Below are 24339 nucleotides of genomic sequence, written 5' to 3'. Positions count from 1 at the left end.
TTAAATAATTAAGTATGCTAGTGCCATTATACAAAAAAATAACTTTTTTTAACTTAATAAAATTAAAACAATTGTATATTAACTTTTAACTTAACTAAGTTAACAACAATTAAATTCACTATAACTTTTTTTATTTATCTCATATTAACTTAACTTTGCTGAGTTAAAATAATCACTCGTCTGACTTTATAGTCTAACAACTAGACTTTAGTTGTTCCTTTTCCGGAATAAATTGTTGACCAGGTAAACGTCCTATATTATTTGAAGTATAATAGTTTCCACAGTTATTACTTAAACCTAAAAGTACACTTCTGTTAGATTCTTGATTTTTATAATAAATATTGAATTGTATTCTTAGTTCTTATTTCATTCAATCTTAACTTTTGTCCAGATATTTTTGTTCCAAAAATAATCAAAAACACTTGAATAACTTAAACATTCTAGCTTATTTAAGCATCGATATAAATTATAATATACTTATACATTATAAATAAAATTCTCAAAGAGTTTGGTTATGAAATATTATATGTTTTTATCCTTTAAAAGTTATACCCGTTAATAAAAAATTCTAATAGTATGTACTATGTAACCACTCAGAGAAATACACATTAAAACACTTTTTACATTGAGGATTTATTTTTCTGTTTTCAACACAAATAAATATACACTTAAAGTTAAAACGTGACGTATGTTTGCCGAAATTGATGGTCTCGGTAATATACTACTTAATGTACGTTACGATAATATACCTTCACATCATCCAAGAAATGTGAAGTAAATAAATAAAGGTGAATTGGTCCTATATGTATACACACATGGCCACATGGGTCAGGTCCACGATATCGCTATAATCACTACCTAGGTATAATATTATCATGCCGTCCTTGGCTTTTTGTAAGGTGGCACGTTGTTCTCGTGTGCATATGCACTCCACGTCTGCTTGACCATATCCGATCCCTTCTCGGCTACCATTATGACTGGCGCCATGGGATTGCAGTTGGGCCCGGTGGGGAACACAGACGCGTCCATCACCCTCAAGTTGGCCACACCGAGTACCCGGAGCTCCGGGTCGACCACCGTCTCCGGATCGTCGATCGGTCCCATCTTGCAAGTTCCCGAATGGTGGTTCTCGGGTTTTGTGTCGGTGACCACCACGCACGCCCAGTACGCGTCCGTGCCGTACACGTGTTGCGCGCATCCCTGATATGGCGTAGTGTCCGGTTGCATGTCCCACTTCCTCAACGCCCACGTGTCCATCAGTGCCAATACGACCCGTATGCTTTCCACCATGGCCAGCACGTCCCGTGGGTCTTGGAAGTAATTGGGCTGGATGATCGGGTCATCCAACGGGTTGCCGGTCCGCAGCGCGATGTAGCCCTTGCTCCTTGTCAACAGGTACGTTGGTCTGGCCCACACGTACGCCCTCGAACCCTCATACTTGCGGTACGCCGGACCATCCGGATCCACGGGAATCTTGTCACAGTTGGGTGCCAGACCATCGAAGTACACCTGTGCATCGGGTACCTAACATACGGAAGTATATATTTTATTGACCTTATACGATACCTATCTAAATTATAACAAAAACACTGGAATGCCGACAGTCGATCACCGCGAGTTATCGTTGCTGCTCTTATACGACGATCTAACCAATTATACCTAAAAAATTATTACTCACCCCATTGACCGAGTATGAGGTGGTCAAAAATCCTGTGGTCTGCGTGAGTCCCGTGCTGGCCAGTGGGCCGGTGCGCGTGGCCAAGAACTCGGACACCGCGTCCATGGTCAGGTAGTGGGCCTCCTCTGACGCGTTCACGGTGGCAGCGACGCTGACAGAAACGTGGTGCTGCAGGTTCCGACCAACCGGTAGATCCTGGAAAACAGTGACACCAGCCCGGAGCAGTTCCTCAGCCGGTCCAATGCCGGACACCAGGAGCAAGTGCGCGGAACCGACCACACCCGCCGACAGGATCACTTCCTTCCGGGCGCGCACCATGTGCTCACCGTACTGGTCCACGTACTTGACACCCTGCACGCGGCTGTTTAGCTTGTTCAACACCAACCCGGTAACTCGGCTGTTGATCTTCACGAACAAGTTGGGCCTGTCGTGGGCAGGCCGCAGGTACGCTCGCGAAGTGCTCATCCGCAGACCGCCGTGCACCATCACCTGAGCTATGGAGAATCCTGCGGACAACCCAAAACGATAAATTAATCTCACAACCGTGTAAAAAAAAGCATGTTTTAATATTATCTATAGTAACATCATGGTAACCTAACATTAATAAAAAGTAACAACCTATACGTATTAACATTTTCTTATTAAAATATCCTTAGTATTTGGAATGGGTGATCTGGCTATAGCGATTTTTCAAAATAGGATTGTATCTTATATAATATTATATATTTATATTATATTTGGCATCACATTTTTACATTCTCTCAGCACAATACGCATTACGCACAATAGCGTATTATATAGGTACGACTATATGAACTACCAGTGTATATTACCGTGTCGGATTTGTTCGAAAACGTATAAAAAAATAAACCCAATGTTCAACTATACACAACGCGTTGCTATTCAGTGCACCACCGCTGGCTAAATATATATATTTTCATCGATAATAGCTGTGCCTATAGTGTGAAATTCTGTGATGAAATCAACCAATAAACTGTTTATAATAATACATCATAATATTATACGAATGTATATCGCAGGTGTTACTTAAATGTCTTGTCGAAAACTATTAGTACCCCGTTAGCCGCACGCTGTGTAAGTAGAGGTAGAACTGTAAAATTACAGACAACTCAGTTACATAGGTACGTGTATTAAATGTGTTCATTTCCTCTGGCGCGATAATAACAAACGGGATAAATACTAAGACGTCTCATATTATGACATACCTATAGGTATTTAACTTATTTTCCACCAAACTATGACTGCACGTACGTTTGAGAATTTCTAATGCGAATTCATCGCTACGTATATTATATTTCATAACCACTATAATAAGTACCAAAAACACAATCAAAATATTCTCGCTATACCATATTGTAATAAAATATTGATCCAATATATTGAGTTTTTTATTTTCAGGCCGGTCGGTTGTTCCTCTCCCACAATATCTAAGTACGATAAAGTCTCACTCCCAATAAAACATACTGATTTAATTGAATTAATAAAATAAATAATACATTTTTATATAAATCAATAAAATGTAATGTTAACCATTATACTAATTACTATAATATAGTGTATGACTCATAGGTATTAGATTAAGTTGTATATATTTAATAACACCAATTTATATAAATATTTATATCGTTAAAGCTAGTAAACATGATATATTTCAAATTAGGTTGTGCTAAATAAGTAACAACCCTACTCCCTTGCATCACCTACGTGTTTCTATCGTGAATTATTATAAAAATTCGTGTCGCCATTTGCAAATTGCAACTTAAATATCTAAATTGAACACGCCAGCTATAGTTAAGGCATCTTGAACGTTCGCATATCCATGTGCTGAAATAAAAGAAATAGATTCAAATTATAGGTATTATAATGATTTTTGGTACGAGAGAAATTGGCGCTTTAGGACATTTGACATATATATTTCGATTCATTATAATGCTCGAAAATGAATATACCTAATTCTGTTATTTTGTCTTGTATGTATTAACGTCAATTATTTGCAATTGATTTGCTAAATATTGACGTTGGTTTAGAACGAATCGGAGTTAGCCCCCCTCCCCCCCTATTTATTGATTTGCGACTCTGCACTTGATTTGCAAATTCTAAAAATCAATTTGCAATTATTTACAATTAATTTGCTAAATATTTGCGTTAGTTTGGATAATTTTTATGAATGTGGGGGGGGGGGGGGGGTTAACTCCATGTCAATTGGCTACAAATTTATTTTGAAATATACAATTTTTTTATTTCTTTGATGATATTTACCATAGTATGTTGTATCTTGTAACATTATAATTTAATACGAAATTATATTTTAAACTCATCAATATAATTTTAAAATGTAAAGTTATTCCATTCAAGGTTGCATTGTGTATCTGTGTGACTGTGTTAGTATTGTATACGAATTTGAATAGTTTTGCATTATATGAACATGCATTTTTTAATGGTTCAGACTTCGATATAACCCAATTTTCAACTGATAACCTCAATTATTAAAATTTAAAATGTTTAAATAAAATGGCAATGCAACAAAAATCATAAACCCGTTTTGAATATATCACTATATAGGACAGGTATAATACTATCGTCAATGGACACAATTCCAAAGATTCTAACTACACGTATTTCTCCGTCCTGGGGAGACGTACCGTTATTAATTGGCGATTCACATAGTATATAAACTTGTATCTATAAAAAAAATAAGGCACTGTGTATCTCGACAAACTACTTTTTATAATACTTTCATTAATCGTTTTTTTTATTAATATTATAATAAATTGTAATTTACAGATTAGAATATAATGTTTATTTTATTTGAACATTATTTTTTAAATATTTATAAAGACCAACAAAGTATTTCTCCTAAAATATGTGTAGTTATATAATACATAGTATGTATAATATAATCATAGCACGAAGATGATCCTTTAACAGAAACACAATGATTGGTGTTTTGGTAGTTGGGATGCGGTGTACAAATTCCGACAGTATACTTTATTATTAACCATATAACAAATCATGGCATCGGATTTGGGGAAATCAGGTTTTACACCATTTAGACTACAGCAAGGCATCACGAGCACGTACAAAATAATCGATGACCATAAACACTATTTGGGCTTATTTCAAAATTATAATAATACCAATAAGGACTACCCACCTCCCCCCCAACAAACACACACACACACACACACACACACACACACGCACGCACACACATGCAGACTATATTATTACATAGAAACGTAGTCATTACAAAACTTTAAATTCTTCCGAAATAATATATTCAAATACCCACAACTCTGTAGGTAGGTAATGATATCGTTTTTACTTTATATAATATTGAAACCTTGACGGACGTCTCACTAATATAAATACAGAAAACGTGGTAGGTAGTCACTATTACAATGTTGTACGTACCTGTTTGATTGTGTCCGTTGAGGTCACCTGTCCTGTAGCCTAGCTCGACGCCGGCCTGCACGATGGACTCGGCCATCTCGGGATGGTGAGCGAATCGCTGAACGGACACGGGGCCGTCGAACCCGTGGTACTCGGGCTCCACCATGTCGGTGTCCATGTTGCGCTCGGACTTCTTGAAGTACGGCAGCACGTCGTCGTAGCCCCAGCCCACTGCCCCCGATTCGCGCCACCCGTCGTACACACGCCGGTGGCCCCTCGAGTACATCATGCCCGTCATGGCCCCCGTGCCGCCCAACATCTTGCCCCTCGGCCACGCGCATATTCCGCCCGCGCCCAGGCACGCGTTACCCTGTGGCTCGGTCAGGTACCGCCAGTCCAGATCGGTGCCCATTGCGGCCGACGCAAACGCCGGCACCGACGTGGCCGACGGCTCCTCGGGCCCGGCCTCCAGCAGTCCCACCGTCCAGCCGGCCACCTCGCTCAGCCGGGACGCTACCACGGAACCGGCCACGCCGCCGCCGACCACCACGAAGTCCAGTTCCTCCGGGTACACTGGACCGGCCGGGAACTGCCGGCGCCCGGTGGCCCGACGGCACGGGTCCGTCACCGAGCACTGTGACCGGATCACTAGGTCCACCAAAGACATGAAGAACGCCAGGCCGCCGGTGTTGCCACACGAACCGGACAGGAACGACGAGTCGGACCACGAGCACTCGCAACTTCCACCGGAAGACGTCATGATCGGCAGTCCTGCGAGTGATGTGTAATTTATTATAATAACTGTATTATGACTTGTGCGTGTGGCACCAATTTGAATTTAAAAAACCGATATTTATGCACAAACGCGGATGCAGATTGTAGCACACGCTCGGACGCGGGACGCGTATGTCGTGATTTAGGTGCCAGTGCTGTAGTATAGCAGCGAAACGAGTCGAGTTGCGACGACGATCCGAATATAATTATCCGACGCAGTCATTTCAGCCGTAACCGAAGGCTCCGAACATTTATTCTACACTGAACTCGATATCTGGTCTTGAAAAATATATTAATCGATTGAAAATATAATATATCGACTTGGCGCTTAGATGTCCCGTGGCCAATCAACTTTCTCTATTGTTTCAAGCCCAGTAGTGTAGTGTTATAATCATAATAATCTGCAGAGTGGGTATATAAGAAAGTAAAAACGCATAAGGAGAAAAACAGTTTTTTTTTTTTACTTTCGGATATCCCAGTCGAACGACTAACTAGTTCTCTAGAAACCAGTTTTGAGCACATGTATGAAAAATAGGCTTTTAAAAAAAGTATGAGGCGTGATCACGGAACCCCCAAAAAATTCAATTCGATCAGTGTGAATCTTCGTGGTTCCATTAGTAAAATATAATATGCATTATTACATTCTCAAATACCGCTTTAAAATTAACATATGTGTAGAATGTATTTATTATTATAATATCATAGCATACATATTATACTCATATAATTCCCACATAATGCAGTACTCATTTCAGTATACCTATTTACTTACAAAGTTACAAGACATTCATAATACTTGACTTTTTTCAATAAATATAATATTTTTAATTATTATTACAAATAAATAACAAATAGTTTACACGCTTAAAACCAAACTATTAACAGTTTATAATAATACTTATACGTTATAAGATGTTATGGTATTTATAATATAAAATAATAATTTACTAAAATTAATTTTTAAATCATCCCTGACGATGTCAGTGTCCGAGTTAAATAATTACATTAATAAAAAGTGTGAGCAATTGAAAATTGTTACAGATGTTGTACATTTTATGTTATCATAATATATACATCTTAATAATTATCATGTTTTAATTCGTAAAAATGTATTTATTTATTAATGTAACTGAGCAATACAAATTTCATCCGTATTAATAGAAAGGTACCAAAGGGGCCCGTTAGGGGGGTGCATGGGGGGTGACAAGTCACCGCTCCCAGACAAACGTTAAATGATAGTAATTTTTTTAATTGTAAATAATAAACTTATACATGTGTACATCGTTTATTTACGTCGTATATCTATTTTCTGTTATTTAAAAAAGCAATTTTGTTGGTTCTTAGTTTTTTTTATGATATTTTCACCCCCCTAGGTTCTGATTGATGGGCGCCCTTGGTAGGTACACAACCAATATTATTGAGATAATAATCGCGGTTACTGGTTAATAGGTACAAAAAATATAAATATCGATTTAAATTCAATGTTTATAATGTATTTATCAAACAGGATGACCCGATATTCAGAAATTTTTGAACAACGGCTTACCACCATTTTCTGACTGTTTTCTTGATATACCGTGTCTTAAGTGTTTGCGTGTGTCCGGCCCAATCTTGCTTGATCATGTCAGACGCCTTTTCCGCGATCATAATCGTTGGCGCGTTGGTGTTTCCGTTAACTATCGTAGGCATTATAGACGCGTCAACAACCCTTAAGCCTCTAATGCCCCTCACCCTCAACCGCTCATCCACCACGGCATACTCGTCGTCCACCGGACCCATCTTACACGTGCCAACTGGGTGGTAAATTGTCATCGTGTAATGACGGGCCTGGCATTCCCAGTAATCGTCGGACAAAAACTCGTAACACTCACACCCTGGCGCAGGGATGTTATGTAAAGTGGTGTTGATCTTGCTCATGGCCAATGTACGGCTGATGGCATATCCAATTTTGGCACCCTCTACCATGGTTCTGACGTCCCGTGGATCACTGAAGTAGTTTGGCACGATTTTTGGCGCCGCGTACGGGTTGGAACTTGTGATCTCTATGTAGCCTCGGCTGTGAGGTCTCAGCACCAACGGTGCTATTGTGAATGCGTCTCGGTATAGTATGGGCTCAAAAACTTGATCGTAGTACTCGTCGGTGATGCCAACATCCCGTTTGTTCAATAGACCACCATCGTCGTTGTCTCCGGCCGTTGCCATAAACAGCTGAACGTCTGGCCAGTCAAAATCATCGTTGTAGCTGTAACGGGAAAAATATAATATAAAATAATAATAGCTTTTTATCTTTAGTTCTCAAACCGAAAGCTCGCTTACCGCGTGTTTACAAAACCCATGGCTTCGCCAAGTGGTATCCTGTAGAGTGGCCCCATTTTGTCCCGGAAGAATTGTATGAATGAGTTGAGCGTCAACACTCTCGGCAAGACTATGCCCAGACCGAGGGGGTTGGATTCATCGGGTGAATCGAACAAATATGTGACCCCACCCATCGCAATGTGGTCTTGCAAGTTCTGCCCCACACCGGGTACATGTTTGGTGATTTCGACACCGGCCTTACGTATCTTATCAGCAGGCCCTATACCGGATAACATCAACAGGTGGGGCGAATTAATTGCACCCGCCGACAGTACCACTTCTTTCTCGGCTCTCACTAGCGTCGGTATTGTCCCCAGTTTGGATATCAGCACGCCCGTGGCTCGGTCGTTTTCGATCACGATTTTTAAAACATGCGTGTGTAAACTGATGTGAAGGTTTGGACGATCTTTGATTGGCCTTAAAAACGCTTTGGCTGTACTGCACCTCAACCCGTCTCTTAGAGTTCCTAAAATCATAAGTGTCGCCTATTTTACAAATCATCTTGTCAGTTGTCGTATACTCGTATATTCTGATCAAAGCATTTTAATGTGAAAGTTAAAATCGACATGAGTAATAATAAATATCGAAAATATACAATACATTTTTCGTTTGGTACCTACCGCATATAGTTATATTATAATAGTACCTTGAGATCGCGTAAATCCTGTCTGACTGTGACCGTTTATATCAACTTCATCATAACCGAATTCCTTGGCGGCCTCCAAAAAATTGTGCACGATCGGTGAGTGCGACCGGAAATGCTCCACGCTCAGGTATCCTCCTGTACCATGGTACTCGGAATCCACAAGCTCCGGTATTCTCATGTCCTGGGACTTGATGAAGTACGGCAACACGTCCTCGTAACCCCAGCCCTCATTGCCGGCGTCTTGCCATGCGTCGTAGTCCTTCCGGTTGCCCCTGACATAGAACATGGCATTCAGGACACTGCTGCCCCCGATGACTTTGCCTCGGGGCCAGCTAGATTGGTTCCCGTTGAAGCCCAAACAAGAAGAATCACTGGGTTCTGTTTTGTACTGCCAATCAACAGACGTGCGCTGGAGGGAAGGGTACAGCAACGGTATGTCTGACAATGCCGGTTCGTCAATTCCGGCCTCTATTAATAGAACCTAACAAACAAGAACGATTGTTGTTACTTGTTAATTGTTAATTGTTATAGTATTCGTTTACTTTCTAGATACCTTTTTTTCATTACCCATGATCGATTCATATATCGCATATATATGCAACTATATACAGTGTTTAATTGTAGTATTTTAAATTGTATTTTTACCAATTACAAATTGTATACGATTATTGTTTCAATAATAATTTAAAGCATTGGTATTAAAACAATATAATAAGTACGATGGTTTTAGAATTTTTCTATTCTGAAATATCTGTATCATTTATAATTTGAACTATTATTATGTATATGAACTATTATTATATTGATGTTATAATAGTAGGTACTACATTTTATAATAAGATGATTCAAATATTATAAATTTCGATTTTACAGTTATACTTTAATTGTATGATAATTGTAGGTACCTATATGTAAATATAAAATGTAATATAGATGGGTATAATATGGTGATTATTGTTAAATTATAATTTTAAATTGTATTGTAATGAGTTTATTTACTATATTTTATACAATTATTAATCACAATATATTAAAAATATATATAAAAAAAAACAAGATATATAACAATTTATAGAAATTTATAATATTTTATTGTTAAATAAAATAATATTTAAAGAGTTAATTAAAATACAATATAATATTTAACTTCAATAATTTATTATAATAAGTTCCTATGTTTATTATTTGATATTATAACTATCAGGCTTTTAATAAATATAATTAATTTAAAAAAATTTACTCAACCTTAAATTATTTTTACAAGAAATAAAAATACAATATTTTATTGTCTTATCATTTCACATAATTTTTATTTGTGCATATTAAATTATCATGACTAATAATAATAAAACCAAGAATTATTATGTCATACATTTATATCACTAATTGTTATCATTGCTCAGTATGAAAAAGTAATGTCTATGAACCGAATAAATTCACTATAAATAATTAACAATAAAGCAAATTTTAAAAATTACATAATATACCTAACCACTAATGAAAATAATAAATTCAATAAAAATATGTTCTACCTTTACCTAATGTTATTTAAATGTAGATTATATAGAGTTCAATTGTATGGGCATCTTAACAAAATCAAATAATAATATTGAACACCTGAAATTGTATTTACATTCAAGCTACAAGATTTTGCTTGGTCTTGGTGTCTACCTATCCTTATTATATTTTTACAAAAAACAACTTTTAAGAATTATACCGTCTGATAAGCAATACAAAATATAAATTTAGACAAAAAGTAATACATTGAATTTGATATTGGCATATTGCAATATAAAAAAAAATCATATACGTCATAGTCGTACATGTTAACGATAGGTTAGTATAAAATATACCTTTTTATTATATAATATACTTAATATCTCAAAGAAACTCTAAATCCTACTTCAAAATCACATTCAACAATCACACCACACAATGTTTAAAAAGATAGGTACGCGTTGACATTTGACACTAGGTATATAATATACACTACCTATATCAGGTATAATATGACTCGGGTTCCAATTTGTGATTGTGGTGTTTCGTTTGACTATTAAAATCACTAGAAAAATATTTTATTCGTTCGATAACCGTATTGTAAATATAAACATAAGTATTATTTATTATAATAATATGTACCTATATACCCTACACGATACTGATTGCGATGGTGTCACTTGACAGTTTACCGGTTTCGTCATAATATAATTACAACTATACATGGCAGGTTACAATATTAAAATATCATAAATTATAAATTATAACTTATAGTTTATACAACAATAATATACAGTTATTTTAGTATTTATCGCTTTTTTTCGATATTCATCGTACCTATTGTAATTTTTTACAGTAGTCACTGGTCAGTAATATATTTTAAGTCGCTACTGCCTTACTGGTTAATTACCTACTTCCTTTTAAGTTGAACAGTTTTTTCATCCCACCTCCCATCACATATTTAAGTTTTTTATAATTGCATCAAATTTACTTATGGTTTTCAATTTTATAAAATGTAAATTTTCATATCTATTTAATTATTTAACAAAAAAAAAGGATTTCCCCAACCATTTCAAAACTATTTTGATACCAATTATAATAATAAAATGTCATAGTGAGAATTCAATTTTAATTTTTTTTTGTTTGTTGGCCATCACATGTGCTCTCATTAGTTAATTAAGATTATCGTAGTATAGATCCTTAAATAATGTTACCTAACATGACGGATTTTTACACGCAATCAGTTATTATAATTATTTAAAATTGTTTGGTTTTTTATTGAAGAACTTTTTTGCTCAAACAACAACAGCATTCAATCGTTACGATATTATGATTGTGAAAATTCGTTATAATATTATTTCATTACCGTCCAGTTGGCGTTCTCGGACAGGCGATTGGCCATAACGGAACCAGCGGAACCGCCGCCGATCACCACAAAGTCGTACTTGTCCCTGATCTCGGCGATCCGGCGGTCCGTCAGCCGGTGATCGGCGTCCTCGATGTCGGGCCGGAAGAACAGTATGGCCACGCGGATGAGCATTATGTAGCTGACGCTGGGCCCGTACGACATAGCGATTCGGGCGGCCAGCCTGGCCGTGAACGGGTTAGGCGCCATGCGCGACGGCGGCGACCGATAAATGGACACTGCCGGTGGCGAACGCGCCGGCTCGCGCGTGTCCCGCGGCCCGCACGGGAATCAGGACGCACGCACAAGCACACGTACACGCACACGCACACGTGAAATTCGGTCGACGATGACAAACGTAATTATTTATAATAATTCGGCTAGCGATGTGCAGACGACCGACGGACCGATAATGACATTATCGCAACGACCGTCGTCAAAATACCAATATAACAATATGTATACCGGAACGATGCGGTATTATAATATTATTATTTTTGTTTTTTTTTTTGCAGGTCTGTACTTCACGTCACCTCCAGTCATTTGACAAAAATAATAATAATAATTATTATGTTATACCTATCAAAAAAATGTTTTTACACTCCATCCAGTGCATGTTAGTTGTTTTTTTCGTATTCACACTCCGACACTCATATAATATTATTATGCTGCTCGAATTACACGCAATGATATAACGCAGAATGGCGTATATCTATTAAATATTTCGTGTATTTTTTATTTTTCTGCGACCCCACAGGACCCTTGAGCATTAAATTCAGTATTTCGATACCTAACGCAACCGTCATTATTCTATGCCTGTACAATATATAAAGTCTGGAGAGGGTTTTAATCTTTGGGCTATTAGTAATCTTTATGGATCACGTCATGGTGCTCAAAAAATAATTTTTTTTTTATCAAGACCTAGTGGATATTCATCACAACACCCCGGAAACTATAGATGGATTAAATTACTAGACCCATAACTTAAGATCTATAAGTTATATAACATTTAACGTAAAACATTTTTAGTTTTAACTCTGATTGTGATACTTATTATTGAGACTACTGTGACTTGTACTTGTGATAATGATTAATAATTATAACTAGATCCTATATGGTATGTGTTTTGTTAGTACGCCACACGAAATAAATAAATCAATTAGTAAGTTCTAAAATACAAAATAAAAATCAAATTGTTTTATTTTGAAAGTCAATATCTCAAGTGTGTATTTTAGATACCTATATCTTGAATGACTTAAATCCATCTATCTTTTGTGGATTTTGTCAAATTTTATCCCAACTATTATATTATTATATATCATGTGATATTGTTTTGTCATATTATGTTTAAGATAGATTTGACTCCCAAAACACGTCCCACCACTACCACCTTCTTTATGTACGTAAACGTATTAACTATAGGCTCAAAGTTGTTAAAAACTTTATTATTATAGATATTGTACATTTTTCAAATAATTATCAAATTCAGTGTTGGTCGTCAATTTAAAAAAAAAATGTATTTGTGTTCTTATAATTTAGTGCACGTAGATATTGCATATAGTACATACGTTGAACCGTGGAGAAACGACGTTAGAATCGATACTTTGATGGTATATTTGTTGTACGCAGAGTCTGGTCGAATGGAACAAATTTAATAACCATATACCTAAGTGTGTAATAATAGGTAAGTAGGTAGGTATATAACAGGACAACAGGTGTCCAATAACACGAGTTATATAAGATTTTATTTTTCGTGTAAAATAAACAATTACAGAGTGTAACGTTTTATCGATTATAACTTAGTATTTTATATTGAATTACTTACCGTATTGACTGTAAGTCGAACACATATAATACTTGTAGGTACGTTTTAGTAGGTACGTTGAAATGTTATTAAAAATTTGATAGCATGAATCGTAATAAAACAAAAACAGAAAAAATTTGTCATAATATTACACAAAACAAAATATTTTTCTACAAATTCCTGAGCGTTTTTGTTGTGTAATCATAACCAAAGCTATAGTTAAATATTTTCCATATAAATTATAAATATAATATAAGCATAAACACTTTATGCAATTCGATTCGTTATACTATAAAGACATAAAGTATAAGCGAACGATTAAAAGAAATTTGCTCAATTTACATTATATAGCCTATAGGTAACTAAATACATGAAATAAGTTATGAGTTTATGACATATTGTACATGTACCTACACAATCTATAAAATAATATTATTATTTATTTTATACATATATCACATAATATTATATTATAATAACTATAGCCTATAATATTTATAATCGAATACCACGTGCATGCTAGTAAAATACTATTGTTTTTATTTTATTACAAATAGTTAAAATGCAATAGGATCATTGGTATAAACCTATATACATAGCCGGCACTTGGCTCTAATTGTTGTGTAGGGCAACAATTAATCACAATTTACTGACCCAATTAGTTGACCCTCTCAATATTGTTTCTGGGAGTGCAACTGCCCTCTCGTGAACCCCCCGACCCGCCCAAATGTCACCTATGCCTATATAACAAATTGATAACAGCAAACGACAAAATTACAAACGTAGCACGCTGCTTGATATTTTCCACTTCGAAGAAAATTTATGAGTCATAAACAATATTAAATATGTATTAATAAGTAACCATTAATTGTATATATACCTAGATACCTAGAGGGAATTAGGTAATTTTTACATTTTACTCGTTTCTATGGTGAATAATTGGGGGTAATAATAAACAAAGCGTTACGCAAAATCGGTTAGAAAATAAAAATATCTGTTGTACCCAGCCCGAAGACATATTATTTATGTTAAAAAAAAATGCAAAAATGCTTATTTATGTATTTTTGTTTTACACTGTCAATTATTTCATAATACCTATATTTTTGTCTATTATACATTTCTCTAAACATTCATTTCGCTACATTTTCTGTATAACAATACCTATTTAAAAACTAAATTATAATAAAAACTTAATTTGTGATTATATCTAAATTAAATTAAATGAAAATAATTTTGTGTATAAGGTAGGTATCTAATTAAATTGGTATATAAATGAAAATATTGACTATAAAATACTACTATCGTCTCAAGACAGAAATATTGCTTAGCCAGCAGGTACAATAACCTAACCAGCAGTACCTAAACTTAGTACATGAATAATTAAAATAAATATAAACATTTTACCTATTTATTTGTCCTAGATTTATAATTAATGTATGCACAATATTTTTAAACAGATATAACATAGGTATAAGAACATTAAAAAATGTAAATAATTACGTGACTGTAAATAAATACTAAATATTTTGTTAACGTGTACAATAGAACGTAAATAGGTCATAATCACAAAGAATAGAATAAATATTTTGAACCACTTATTTAAATAAATATTATTTTAGTATTTTAATTTTGAACACAATATATTATACAAATTACTAATAACTACAATAAAATACCTATTATGTATTTATCTTTAACAACTTAATTCTCAAAGAATATTCTTCTTATTTAATATATACCTATGCGAATATTTATATTTATATTTAATTATTTGAATTTAAAATATATCTGTTTCTCATTATTAAAAAGCATTTGTAGAATATAAACAGTTAACGAGAGGAATTATTGTAGCTGTAGCATTTATAAAAAGTAAAAAATAACACCAAGTTGTTATAACCTAATATAAATTATAATATTAATATGCACCTATGTAATAAATTCAATAACAGAGAAAAAATGGGTACCTATGTCATTCTACTCTATTTTTGGTTTCGAGTGTACTTCGTATTGAATGGGTCTCGCTGTTCCTAATTAATTTGTAAAAAGCTGTTCTACTCGCAAACAAAAATGTTATCATGCACAAGTCAAATAAAGACTAAAGAATTCAAATATTTAAAAGTAAAACCATCCTTAGAGTTGATCATATTATGATAGGGAATTTTTCTGCTCCAGACCGTGATAACAGACTTAAAAACACGGTTTTAACACGGTTTAAGGTATATCTTAAACCTTACTTAAAAACAAAATAACAAATCTCAGTAAAACTAGTAGGTACACTCGCTACGCTATAATAGTATTTAAAATAATGATAATTTTTTAAAAACCTTTTTACTCTACAACTAATGTTATTTTATGTCACCACACTTATTTATTATACCTTGTCGTATACATAGATTGTAAATATATATTTTTAAATAAAAAAAAATAAATACCTAGTATATAATATTTGTTATAATAAGGGCTCGGATTTATCATTCATTACTGTCATAGACCATAGTGTCATAATAATATCGCGTTTTTATTGTTGACGCGTTCGGACGAAAACAGCAGTACCATCTACCGCCGTTATTTTGTACCTTTCGACTATAATATACCTACCGCCTGCGAGTGCAAATCACATTTTCGTCGCTTTTTCCGTAGGTACCTAACCTATACGATTTTTATTTTTATTTCTGGATTTCCAACTTCCTGGTCAACCGACCACCGACGTACTTACCAAATATTGTAGTGGATTAAAAGACGTCGGGAATATAAAATCTTTGAAGATTAAACCATTAAACGTAATTATATAAAATATAAATCAACATGAATCTTCATAATATCTATTAGTATATTACATGTATTGATATATTGGTACACTATTTCTTCGTGGATCGGTTATCGACAACAGTACTTATTTTCTCTAAAAATCTAATATTTTGGTTCTTCAATTTTGAATATTTATTAATTATAATATATTTGAACCTAAAAAGTGTACAATTTATTAATTTAACACAAAATGTTTATTACGGAAATGGTTACGCTTTAAACCCGTCACCGTGAGATGATATTGCATTTAAAATCCTAATTAGTTTTTGCGATATAATAATATAATATTGTATTCTGTATTAATATTATAAATTGTAATATATAAAAAAATATAAGTAATATGTCACCAATAAGGTGAACACTTTACTAAATTTACACTTAGATATTTAATAATATTTAACTTTCTTATATAAATTGTGACCTACGGACCCACGAATAATCAACAAATTTATCTTATTTTTAGACAATTTTACTTTAGGTAAATAAAGACTTTCGAATAAAAATAAAATACTTGTTCATTTTATTTTTCATATATTGTGAATAGGTTGTAGTAAACATACTCTTAACCATAATAATAGGTATAGCGTAAGCAACGTCAAAACTTTATTAATTTTTGCTGTATTACCTGACTTAAAATTAATCTATTCTTCCTTCATTTTCCGTTTTGTTTCAGACCAAATATATAATACAATAGTATATTGTGAGGCAAGGGCGAAAAGTTTCGCCCAAGACTGAAATTGCCTTCCCGAACGAGCCACACATACTATTTTTTGTCACGCCTCTGAGTTCATGATTTATGGATTTATGCAACAATCAGACTATTCTACGTAAGCAATTTCATAAAAGAAACGATTTGGTTTTATTTATTTTAAGCGTAATGCATGAAGATTATAATATCGTTACTGCATCGTGTGTCGTGTCGTGTGGGTGTTTGGTCATTATGTTTACAACTGGTAACCAATATGGTTTAAAACTGGGTTTACACCACACCGTATCATGTCGAGTCGTGAAATGTTGCCGTACTCTGATTGGTCCAACCACTATGCAGTATCGTTTGGTAACTGTGGTAACCGTGATTATTTTACACGACACGGTGTAGTGTGAACCTGGCTTAAAAGTTGAGCTGTTGTCAATTATTGGTATACCTACACGGTTACAACTTGGTTATTACATGATACCAAAAAATAATAATCAATTATACAGTTTTTTTTTAAATCGTAGTCAATATTAATATCAATAATACACATTGCACAATATAGCCTATAAACAATATATTATAGCCAATATATACTTTTGGCCCTTGTGGCCTTGTCTACAACCATTTGTTTCCCTCTTTTGTTTAGCGTAAACTCCATTTTTCTTAGTTAACAAAATTTAACTAAACAAAATACAGACGACAATATTTGGTATAGGTATGTAATGTATAACGTTGTGAATGTTACGAATGTCTGATAAAATCACACTGCGATAGTTCTTAATCGATGATTTGGCGAATAACGATATCCGATAATGGAGATACCTATACATACAGGTAGGTACAACATAAAAAAAAACTGATATAAAACTTGTTTTCAGTCTGTCTGCGCAATAATATGTATATTGGCAGAAGGTATACCTATATAAGTATATAATTAAATAATAGATCCGTCTTGTCTAGTATGGTCGTATAATATAAAACATTAAATATTTAAGGTAATTACCTAAATAGTATAGACAAGTACTGATGAACATGTAAACGCAGTAATATCAAAATAAGAAAATTGTTGGATGAGATAGGTACCTACCGTTATTTTACGATGTGACACGTGAATACATCGACATTTGAACATCAGACGAACATTTTTTTACCCTGATTACCTATTTTAAAAAGCATTTAGTATTTTCAATTTTTACCTCCCAAAAGTACTAACTATATAGATCAAATTATCTTCAAGAAACCTCCATCGAAGTCCATGATCAGAGGATTTTTTTCTACTTAGAAAATTGTCTTCAGACACAAAAATAAAATAATATCCTTGTAAAAACAATACATTAATCGCTTTACTCAGAATCTTAAACCCAATTCGATATTTTTGAATGATTATCACAACGTCGCGTAGTTTGTATGATTATGTAAAATCAATAGGTGGAAGTACAAAAATTCTGGTCGACTTTGTAACTCAAAGTGCCATAATAGTTGTGTATGTGATAATAAATTAAGTAATATAATGCTATCATATGTGTCTAATATTACCTTTTAGTAATAATTAATTATTAAACTTGAAATAACTATAATTTAATAATAATCAATAATATTCAACAATCATCTCATTTATGTCAAACCACTTTTAGATAAAACATATTAATTCTTCAGTTGGAGGTACCATATTGAATAATAGATTTAAAAACTATCAATAGGCAACTAATATTTGAAGCATCTATTTCAAGTTTTTTTTATGTTTATTTATGAACTCAGTAATATGTTTTATACAATTTTTAATATATTATATTCAATATTTAACCTACAGTGCCCAAATCTAATTGGACCATGCTCAGTTTCCTACTTTACCCGTAACATATATAAAATATCACCTAAAAGTTTAAATCTAGTCACAGAATAAATATACAAATCGTAATACCAGAAACTAACCTCGTTAAAATATTAGGTATAATAATATTATACCAATACCTACATACCTAATAATAATGATCTTTATAAAAATTAACACGCTCGAAATTCTTCTAATGCTGCGAGCCGACGAGAAAGATAAACATACTAGCTGGCTAGTAGGTAATACACGTCGTCGTCTGGGATATTTTCTCGGAGATCGGTTTCTGTGTTGAAATATTTGTGTTTAGCTCATTACCAATTCTCAATTCAATCCTACCGTACACTTACATATTATCTTCACTCAAAAAATAAAAGATGGCAACTAACTATATTATAACATCGACCACGACCCGGTAAACGCCATATTGCTCGAAATCTTAGAAGACATTGTAGTCAACAAAATGGAAGGCACTTACGCTGACGAAAACGACGAATATCTCGTGCGTCTAGTTACTCTTCTTCTGTCTGCCATTGATACGGGCGCAACTACTGCAAGTGGCGACGATCAGACCCCGGAGTCGGAGCCTGAAGGACAAAATCCGATTCTTGGAGGCGCAGATAGAAAAGAGTTCAACGAAAACGTCGAGGAGTCTGTCTCCTTGCACAGTGATGGATTGCCGAGCGGCGATGCGCTGTCATCTGCAGCAGAGTCGGAGCTTACTCCGATCCCAGAGACAGCACCGCTCGGCAACAACAACACGGTCCAGGAAGACGACAATTCGAACATTTCGGAAGCAGAAGAAGACCTTTCCTTTTTGCTGGCGACCAGTTGTACGTCGCCGTGTGGGGACGCGCCGTCCTCGGGAGTCGGGGCCTGTCGATCCCACTCTGACTCCCGAGGGCGGACCGCTCGACGACGTTTTGGTTGAGAACGACGGACAGGATGACGGCGACGGAATGGAGGGGAGGATGCGAGAAAGAGCACGGACGGTGCGCGGTGGTAAGTCACCCGCGCATGTTCTCCGACCACCCACGGCGCGACGGGTTCGCTGGCGTAGCGCGCTCGGTCGTCGTTGACGCGCGAGACCCTCTGGCGGCTCGGCGAGCGCTCGACTGCAGTTACGGTCACGTGGAGCGGCGGCGACGGAAGACGGCGACGACACGGCGGCTATAGTAGAGGTACCGGCGCGGGCAACGATTCCGCCCCGACGGTACACCGACCGGTACGACGGCGATGGCGACTCGGTACGACGGCAGCGGTGGAGACTTCGGCACGGGGTGAGTGGTATGGAGATTTGCGTGCAGGAACACGGGGACGTCAGCGGTGCTGGACTCGCGGAAACTTAACTGTTTCACAGGGTTTGGTGGCGTGAAACTTCACCGCGGCGGCGGAACGAAGACTCGGCCGAAGGGACAACGCCAGGGCGAAAATTACCGAGAGTCAAGGATCGCGTTGTGGTCCGCTGACTCTCGCCTTTTCACCCAGCGGTAATCTCACATCGGTCTCTTCGCTCGTCCCCACCGGTTCCGCAGCACAAAATCTCACTTCGCTCGCTCCGCGTCTTGGTCTTCGCCGTCCGTCAGCCGAGTCGTCGCGCCGTCGACCGTCGACGCGCACGACATCGCGCACTAGCCGCCGTCCGTCACCGTCAACCGTGGTCGCTCCCGTGGCCGTCTCGGTCTGGCCTCGCCGGCTGGGCAAGGTCGTCAAGCGTCCGAGCAAACGTGCCAGTGACACTCGTCAACCCGCGGGACAGGTCGGAGAACGTGCAGAGGTGACCAGTGGCCAGCAACATTGCATTACCGCACCAATTCGCCATCTCGCATCCTCCCCCCCTTGTTTATTGTGTCTCCTGTCCGTCGTAGGTATATATTTTATTTCATTAAATTATCTCAAATTGTTAAATTGTTCACATATTATTGTAAATTTCGATTTTTTTTTTTTTTTTTATTATCATGAACATAATTATTATGTAAAATATTATATTTATAGCCAATGTGCTATTTTTTTTGAAAATTATTGTTAATACATTTTCGTATTATTTTTGGTTTATAATTAATAAACATATTTTGATGTGAACAAAAAAATATTGTTTCTTTTTTGTCGAGTGTATAATCAATTGTTACAGATTTAACGACTAAAAAATCGTTAAAATATATATTTTAAATAAAAAAAACTCGTTAGTCAATTATACAGAGTAGACCTGCAGTATAAACCCACACGGATATTATAATATGTTCCAAGAAATATTTAAGACATCAAACACTAAAGGTGACAAAAACTGCTGAATAAATCATAAAATAACGCATTAAACCAGCGGATACGACATGGACAGTTATATTAACCATACAAAAATTATAAATAATAATAATAATATAGGTAATATGTATTGTGTAGAATGTGCGAGAATATAGTCGAATAGTTAATACAAAATAATATTTAAAAAAATTCAAAATTGTATTTTACATAGGTAAAATAATAATATAATTCTTATATAATATTTGCATGTCGAAAAATAATATTGTTTGAAAACGTTTCAGTTTAGGTTTGAACTATTAAACCCTCGTGTATACGCGCATGTACCGATACCATATTTTCTACATAATTATTGACTCGAGTTGTAATATCCTAATCCGAACAAAACTTGGTACCCATCTTTTGTACAAATTGTACTAGGAAATCACTTTTTGACAGTTGTACAATAATATATTAATATTATAGGCATTAATAAAAAAACAGGTGGTTCGACCTTTATCGATAGTGGAAAATGTAATTAATTTCTGTAGCACGTGTATAACATAAATACGTCATGATAATAATATGAATATAGCGCGTCTACGCGAAGCGTTAATAATAAAAATAATAATAATAGTATGATTGTGTGATATTAAGTATATTGAGACATATTATTATACAAAACTTTTAAATCTATAGGCTTATAAAAATAACATTATTATGAGTTACAACTTACAAGTTTTATAACGTGTCTTTAAAATATAATAATTAAACCAAGTCGGGGGACGGAGTGGCTGAGCGGACTAAGGCGTCCACTGCGACGCAGTCGACCCGAGTTCGATTCCTCGGCCATGGGTGGCATTTTTTTCGGACAAGTCACGGCGTCCGGAGAACAAGTGTCGCCAACCCCCACCAGGGCATGGCAGATACCTACGGGTGCCCAATCAAAAATTCTGCCAAACAAAACACACACGTGTTCCTTCCTCTACCGAGTAGTACCAACTTAATAACCTACAGTAAAAAAAAACTAAAAATACCTAATGACCTCAGCTGCAGGGCTCAAGATCTTTTTAAAAAAAAAAACAAACCAAGTCGTTAATGTAAAATGTTTATACAGGTAAATTTGGCACAAAAATCATACCTTTTTTATTTTGACACAAATAGACTGTACCCAAAACTAATTAATTTTTTTTGGTGCTAACGTGTAGTTCCCCTTTGAAGTACCCAGGTGATTCAATTAGTATATAGGTACTTACTTACCCACCTATTTTACCTACAGAAAAATGCGAACAAAAATGAAATTAAAATAAATGCTTGTAGTTTGTAATCAGACATCGATAATTTCTGCTCGTGCTAACAGTGAACAGATCTTCTCAGAATCGTTTTTCGAATGCAATACGCCTAATAATTTATCATTGCTTTCAAATACACCCGCCCCACTACCCCGCTAAACTAAACGCGTGTTATTCACATTATCACATTCCTACGTACCTATTTGTACTTATTCCTACATCACACCGTTACACGCATACCTATTTAAATTCCCTGGCGTCTTTATATTTCTACAAGTTATTTTTATTAATATTATTTATCATTGTATAAGAAAAACGATTCTGAGCGAAAACGGTCAGTCAGCCTATGATATTACCAATAGTATATTTGATGATATTATTGTGAATAAAGTAATTTATAAATAACCTATTTACGTGGAGCCTTTTTTTAAATTTTCAATCCTTAGGTATAAAAGTTGAACATTTTATAAATTTTTAACTACAAAATAATTAATAAATTTAAAATTTGATAAATTTTGTCGAAATTCGAACTTTAAATGCTTATGAAAAAAACTGTGCCTATGTATTTTTGATATTTTTTAACTGCTACTATAACAATATATCAGGAGCTTTATATTAAATTTTCACACTTTTTTACCCAACAAATAAAATTTTATTGATATTTATAGAAAAAAATACTAATTAAATTGGAAACTGAAAATGTTTCTAAACAATTAAAAACAAATCAAAATATTTTTAAAATTTTATCGTGTATAGAAAATGCAAGTATGATCAACCAGTGAAAATTGCATGTATATACGTTCATTTGTTTTAGAGTTACACCAAAAACCTAAATCGATTTTCTCGAAAACAGATTTTGCGTAAAAATTCCCGTTGTTCCTTAATTATTTTTTGTTTTTCACGGTGCTTTTGAAAACAACTAGGAAATTTTTACGTTTGACCCCCCCTAAAGTACCAACTAGATACACTTTCTTATCAGAAAAATTACTGTTGAAGAAAATCCAAGCATTTTTGCTGTCCTAAAAGGTGATAACAGACACAAAAATAAAAAAAAATAAAAATAAACACTTATCATTGTAAAATCAATACATTACATTCATCGTTCCACTCAAAATCTAAAATGTAATCACTATTTATCACGACAAAGGTAAATGCACCATTTATGCATCTATATGTAACAACTAGATTCTTCAACGAAAGAAAAATGTTTACGCGTCATGCAAGCAGGAAGTTATATTTTGTTTATATGATGTAACCAAAAGTGTATATTTTGTAAGGACCGTGGTATATATTTCAGTGTCTGGTTGTGCAGGGGATACGCGTGATATGCGCGCCCAGCACTTTTGGGGATTTCCATTTTACCACCCGGCGCTATGGAAATTCCCACTTTACCGCTGGCTGGACGGAAAAGCGTCGCATTCCAATGCTTCACTGTCATCAAAAACTTAACTTTCTGTGTAGGCGTGACAAAAACACAATTTCAACGCTTTGAACAATTTCAATCCCTGTGTCAATGTCTTAAAAATGCTGAATTAAAAAAAATTGGCTTTTAAGTACACATTCTCGGGTATATGATTAGGTATCTATATATTATGTACCAATGTGGCAATGTACCATATTTCATAATCGCCTTCCAATTACCTCATAAATAATATGAAATATGCTATGTGCATCTAAATCGTTTATGATGAATATCATGTATCTCTATGCTCTATTAGATGATTCCTAAGTTTCTTCTACCGAAGTAAAATAAAAACATCCAATAGAGTCTAGAATTCTATATATAATAAAAATAATACACTATTCCGAATATATCAGCGTTTATAGACATTATATATAAATTTGATATATTATTATAAAAAATAACATCATGAACACAAATAGTCTCGAAATGTCAAAA

At 34.9% G+C, this 24339-nt stretch overlaps 2 protein-coding genes across 2 annotated transcripts; both read right to left on the bottom strand.

Annotated features, from left to right (window-relative positions):
- Window positions 1–608: 608 nt before the first annotated feature.
- LOC132941062 (glucose dehydrogenase [FAD, quinone]-like) lies at window positions 609–6151 on the bottom strand. The gene is made up of 3 exons (XM_061008915.1): window positions 5114–6151; window positions 1679–2184; window positions 609–1524 (listed from the first exon to the last, which is right to left on the bottom strand). Exons 1-3 carry the CDS (start codon window positions 5850–5852, stop codon window positions 874–876), a joined length of 1896 nt encoding a protein of 631 aa, XP_060864898.1. The 5' UTR covers window positions 5853–6151; the 3' UTR covers window positions 609–873.
- Window positions 6152–6435: 284 nt separating this feature from the next.
- Window positions 6436–12188, bottom strand: LOC132941061 (glucose dehydrogenase [FAD, quinone]-like). The gene is made up of 4 exons (XM_061008913.1): window positions 11731–12188; window positions 8868–9348; window positions 8183–8687; window positions 6436–8108 (listed from the first exon to the last, which is right to left on the bottom strand). Exons 1-4 carry the CDS (start codon window positions 11977–11979, stop codon window positions 7409–7411), a joined length of 1935 nt encoding a protein of 644 aa, XP_060864896.1. The 5' UTR covers window positions 11980–12188; the 3' UTR covers window positions 6436–7408.
- Window positions 12189–24339: the final 12151 nt, after the last annotated feature.

The sequence above is a fragment of the Metopolophium dirhodum genome, chromosome 3, assembly GCF_019925205.1.
Source record: "Metopolophium dirhodum isolate CAU chromosome 3, ASM1992520v1, whole genome shotgun sequence".
NCBI lineage: Eukaryota > Metazoa > Arthropoda > Insecta > Hemiptera > Aphididae > Metopolophium > Metopolophium dirhodum.
Note: the sequence above shows the minus strand (reverse complement) of the source record. Positions and strands in the feature narration are given on the sequence as shown.

What these genes read in the sequence shown, in the direction of transcription:
- LOC132941061 (XM_061008913.1), bottom strand. Translation starts at nt 11,979, where the DNA reads ATGGCGCCTAACCCGTTCACGGCCAGGCTGGCCGCCCGAATCGCTATG. An exon ending in AGGATTTACGCGATCTCAAG is followed by an intron (nt 8,688 to 8,867) that starts GTACTATTATAA and finishes TTATGATTTTAG; the next exon opens with GAACTCTAAGAGACGGGTTG. An exon ending in ATGGGTTTTGTAAACACGCG is followed by an intron (nt 8,109 to 8,182) that starts GTAAGCGAGCTT and finishes TTCCCGTTACAG; the next exon opens with CTACAACGATGATTTTGACT.
- LOC132941062 (XM_061008915.1), bottom strand. Translation starts at nt 5,852, where the DNA reads ATGACGTCTTCCGGTGGAAGTTGCGAGTGCTCGTGGTCCGACTCGTCG. An exon ending in CAACGGACACAATCAAACAG is followed by an intron (nt 2,185 to 5,113) that starts GTACGTACAACA and finishes GGTTGTCCGCAG; the next exon opens with GATTCTCCATAGCTCAGGTG. An exon ending in CCTCATACTCGGTCAATGGG is followed by an intron (nt 1,525 to 1,678) that starts GTGAGTAATAAT and finishes TCCGTATGTTAG; the next exon opens with GTACCCGATGCACAGGTGTA.